The 4,544-nt window shown below is 52.4% G+C and overlaps 1 protein-coding gene across 1 annotated transcript; it reads right to left on the bottom strand.

Moving 5' to 3' along the window:
- Positions 1–2,107: 2,107 nt before the first annotated feature.
- On the bottom strand, positions 2,108–4,544 carry N0V89_005906 (uncharacterized protein; the record flags this gene model as incomplete). The annotated part of the gene is made up of 3 exons (XM_056214680.1): positions 2,108–2,605; positions 2,654–4,479; positions 4,541–4,544. The coding sequence occupies 3 exons, from the start codon at positions 4,542–4,544 to the stop codon at positions 2,108–2,110; spliced, it is 2,328 nt and encodes a 775-aa protein (XP_056071947.1).

Genomic DNA, 4,544 nt, shown 5'->3' with positions numbered 1-4,544 from the left:
CATCCAATTCAATTTTCTAGAATTTCATGGTTTGCAGTGATCTTCCTGACCTCGGGAGTGCCAAAAAATAGTGTAGAGGACTAGATGCTCAACGCATTGAATGCTGTTTCTTCAAGAGCATGATCATGGTCCGCAACAGTCATTCCCTCAACGCGAAGTACGCCACACAAAAAGCATATACAATACCTGTCACACTTTTGCTTCTCAGAAACAACTTCATTCCAAGTGAGTTTTCTCACTGGGTGTGATTTATCACATTCACGTTAGTGTGAGCATCACGTCTCTGGGTTTTCCAGATCACCCGTTCCTATCCTACTCAACAGGTATTGCATCAAGCGAAATCTACACCCTTCACAGAACATTATCTTTGTTTACCAGCTTACCTCATTCTCTTGAATCTAAAGACTAAGCTCCCAGAAACCCATCCGCAGACCCATCGTTTCACCACCACTCGCTGACCTCAGCCGGCATCACCCACCCCTTCTCATCACACCGATGTTACAAACAGCATCCATAGATACGATCATCATTGATTCCATGCCCATGAATGACACGCCACATCACGAAACTTCTCACGTACCAACCCCAAAACTTGCATCCGTTTCACTTTACCCAATAACCCTAGATTTGTGCCTCAGGTATGCTATCACGTGCACCCTCCCCCACCCCACTTCGCAAGCTTGCTCTATCATCCCCACACTACGACCCACTAGTCCTCGTAAACCAGCATGAGCCTAGCACGAAACCAAGATAGCAACACTTTACCGGCGCTAAACGGACACAGCCGCGATCCTTCGAGGCGTGCTATCCGGCTCCGGCTCCACTCGCACCCCACCCGCACGAGCACATGTCTACCTCTCCATTTGCGCACACGCAGAGACGCGCATCATAATCCAGTATAGGTGTGTGGGTCGCGAGCATGATTTTGCGATTGCGAGGGTGGGTCATGGAGCATAGCAATGCGCAGACAGGTGCAATGGTCCATTGGTATTGGTGGCGCTGTCATGCAGTGCGACGACGAGGGCGGGAGTGTGCATGGCGGGCTGTTGTTGCATCATGGACGTTGGCCCTGTGGCCTTGACAGGTGACAGCCTGGGGGGGATGGGTGAGGTAAGCAGTGAGTCGCGCGGGAACGGGAAGGTGGGAGCGAGGCGGAGTCGCAATCGTGCTTCGCCCTCTTGTACGGACAAGGCAACAGTCCCCATTGCCTTGTACTCAGGACTCAAGACTGAGCCTCGAGATTCGGGAAGAAGAAAACAACATATAGGCAGGGAAGAGAAGTGTTTGCAGTCTCGCGCGATAGGTAGAATTGTAAAGGTAAATTACATAGGAGGGAATCTCGATTCGAAGGGTATATAGGAAAGTGAAGTCCGATGAAGATTCAAATTCGTAACCCAACACTGCCATGCATGCCCCAGGCTCCATTAATGCATACCCTACTTCAACCATGAAATGACGTAAGTACCGAAAAGGTCATTAAGGAGTGGTACGGATCGTAAAAGTCGTCCAGAAAAGACAGAACAGAAGAGCGGAATGCATCGTAGATAGAAGGAAAGAAGGGTTATCAAAAAGTTCAGAATTAACGCCAAAGAAGATGCAGTGTCATCCGTACCCAGCCAGCCCGTGATTGTCCGTCCGATATGCGATAGAGGTCATGCGATGCGCCTATGCATCAGCCGACTGTATGTCCAATACGCCGTGGTCCTGAAGGATGCTCGTGTATAGCAGTATACCCTTGATAAAAAAATGTCCATGATGAAACGATGTATATCTCAAACGCCGCCTGCCGGGGGGGTATTGTGTGTATGATGCAATATTCGTCAGCCGATGAATGGTCCTGTATAATCCGGAGCTGACGCCAAGAGGTGAAAAGGGACTGATCGATAGTAAAGGAAACTCAATGAAGCAAGGGCGAGAGGAGTGCGTGCGACGCGAGGCAGACTACCAGAGGAAGATGGTGTGGAGGAAACGACGCTAGGCTGGGTCGGGGTTGGTATCGAAGGATCATGAGGACGTTGTAGATCACCCGACGTGCATGCTCACCACCATTATCGAGCACGAAGACATGCCCTCCTCCACTCCGCGAGATATCTCAAAGCTTCTCTTGCTACACTCGGGTTGTGCGCTGGCCATACTGTTGGTATGGGTTGTCGGCTGAGAGTTGGTTGATTTCGGGTGTTACGTCTGAGCGTTGCATCTGCATCGGTTGCGCGGCCGCAGGCACACCCGTCGCGGAGGATGTTTGGAGATAGCCATACTCCCAAGAGTCGCGCCCTTGAGTAAGCCCTGTTGTGTACTGCGGTACCTGGTGACGAGCCGTGGTCCCCCACTGACTCATAACCTGCCCTGTGGGACCTCGCGGCGCGATCGATAGGTGATGGCCTGCTGATCCATCCATGCCTGCTGACGTCCTGAGATGTGGAGATAGGCTTGTGGAGTGTATGCTTGGAGTATATGCGGCAGATGCTACCGAGCTGGAAACCGATCGCGGCGAGGTATTGCGATGGACGTCCCGGGTCGTCTGCGAGATAGGAACCTGCACGTAGCCCGAGCTAGATCCCATGGGATGGGAGCCTGCGCCAGCTGTGGAGGAGTAATTTGCAGTCTATGAATGATTAGTCCGGCAGGATGCATTACAAAAGGGGGGACCTACATATTTGCTGATGATCTTCTTGAGCGCATGCGCCAGTATCTTCCAGGGGAATACCTTCACGTCTTTCTCGATGTTACGCGGTTTAGGGTTGGGAAAGCCCATGATGACTTTGAAGAACTCTTCGCTGTCGGATTTTGCCTTCGATACCGTGAGAGGTCGGAAACCTTCCAGGTTCCGGCGAATGCGGTTTTTCTCCTCGACTGTGAATCGAACGTTGACCAATTGCTCCAGAAGATAGATGGTGTCCACGCTAGTGATGAAGCACTCATCTTTCTCTTCCCAGTAGATGCAGCTGACGCAAATACTGCGCTGTTGCCTAGTCTCAAGAGTTATCGGAGCAAACGAAGTGCTAATGGTACTGCCGGATTGAGACCTCTTGAACTCGACAAGACGCCGCTGGGCATCTCGCTCATCCTGCGTCCAGTTATCGATCATCGTGTCCAGGTCCCCATCAATCTTCAGAACGGCTTTCGTAGGATACATCAGGTAAGGATTGAAGGGTTGACCGGAAGGGGCACTTGTGGACTGCGGCAATGTCGTTGCGCGGACTAACACTGGCGTTGGGAGGGCCGAAGGCGATGATAGCACAGTGGGTCGGGTAGGCGTGACAGCTATTGAAGCTGGGCTTCTCTGCCCCAGAGAGCTGTATTGACCATAAGTAGGTAAGTGTGGCGACATTTGCGGTGGCTTCATCTCGTTCTGCGAGATGCTGCCGCCCGAGGGAACAGCATACAGCCCCTTTTGAGAGATCTGAGGAGTGTAGCTCGTTTGCTTCGCCATCTCATATCCTCCTCCGTAACCATACGCGCTGGACAAGGATGACTGAGCTGGAAGCGGCGATACGGATGTCGCCGAGTATGTGCCAGACATGGATCGTGGTTTGGCCTGAAAGCGCATGGATTGTGTACGTTTGGCGGCATGATCTGAGTAGTCCTGACTATCAGTGTAATCGCTGGAAAGTTTGCGCTTCATCCTGGCAACGTCTGGTGAGGTCTGATACTGTGGATCAGCCATGTCGTTGAAGGTAAATTTTCCGGCGTTGATCGAGCTGCTCAGTCGTCCGTCTCTGTCTTCCCACTGCAACTTGAGCATCATTGTCGGGTCGAACGAGTTGGTGAGCGGAAACGGCGGGACCTCAACGTTGAGAGCGTAATGGTAGAATTCGTCATCTTGATCCACCTTTTGCAGTGCGGCAACGCACTTCCTATCCCCAAACATGATGGTATATTTGAGCGGGTCAGCCTCAAGATCAAATCTCGTCCGCAGTTGGAGAAGAACTTTAGATCCAGCGACACCCTGCGAAGGATGGACGTGCTTGCTTATTTCGGACTCAGTGAGAGTATAGGAATCGGGATGACGAGACTTTGCAGCGATAAATGACGAGTCGGTTGGATAGGCGGTGCCGCGTGACTCGTATGTCGAACTAGGGATAAAGGGTATTTCTACGTTCGCAGGTTCATGGGACAAACGCGCGGGCGCGTCGGTGTATTGCGAGGCGAATGAAGGCTGTGCAATGCCCCCGTAGCTCGGAAGCTGATTCGGTCTTGTGGCTTCGGCGTCTGGAAGGGTGGGCTGGTCAGTCGAGCTGCTACTCGTACTCACGTGGGACCTAACCGGGTCCATCCGACCAGGCGGTGGCATCTGCCCCGTCCGACCCGTCATCTGAACCGCAACGCACTTACCATACACATATTGCTCTTGGTTTTTGTGGTAACCAGACATGGACGACAGTTTGGCAGCCCACGCAGCTGGCACGACCAGCGGACCGCTTCCTAGGTCTTGATTGTACTGTGCTACGAAATGCCCGGAAGAGTGATAGTTGCCGCCTACAGAGTAGGGCGCGCGGTCGCTATCAGGCTGCACTCAGGACGACATTAGCAGGCAAACTCAT

This window comes from Didymosphaeria variabile (assembly GCF_027946475.1).
Source record: "Didymosphaeria variabile strain IMI 356815 chromosome Unknown scaffold_4, whole genome shotgun sequence".
Lineage (NCBI taxonomy): Eukaryota > Fungi > Ascomycota > Dothideomycetes > Pleosporales > Didymosphaeriaceae > Didymosphaeria > Didymosphaeria variabile.
Note: the sequence above shows the minus strand (reverse complement) of the source record. Positions and strands in the feature narration are given on the sequence as shown.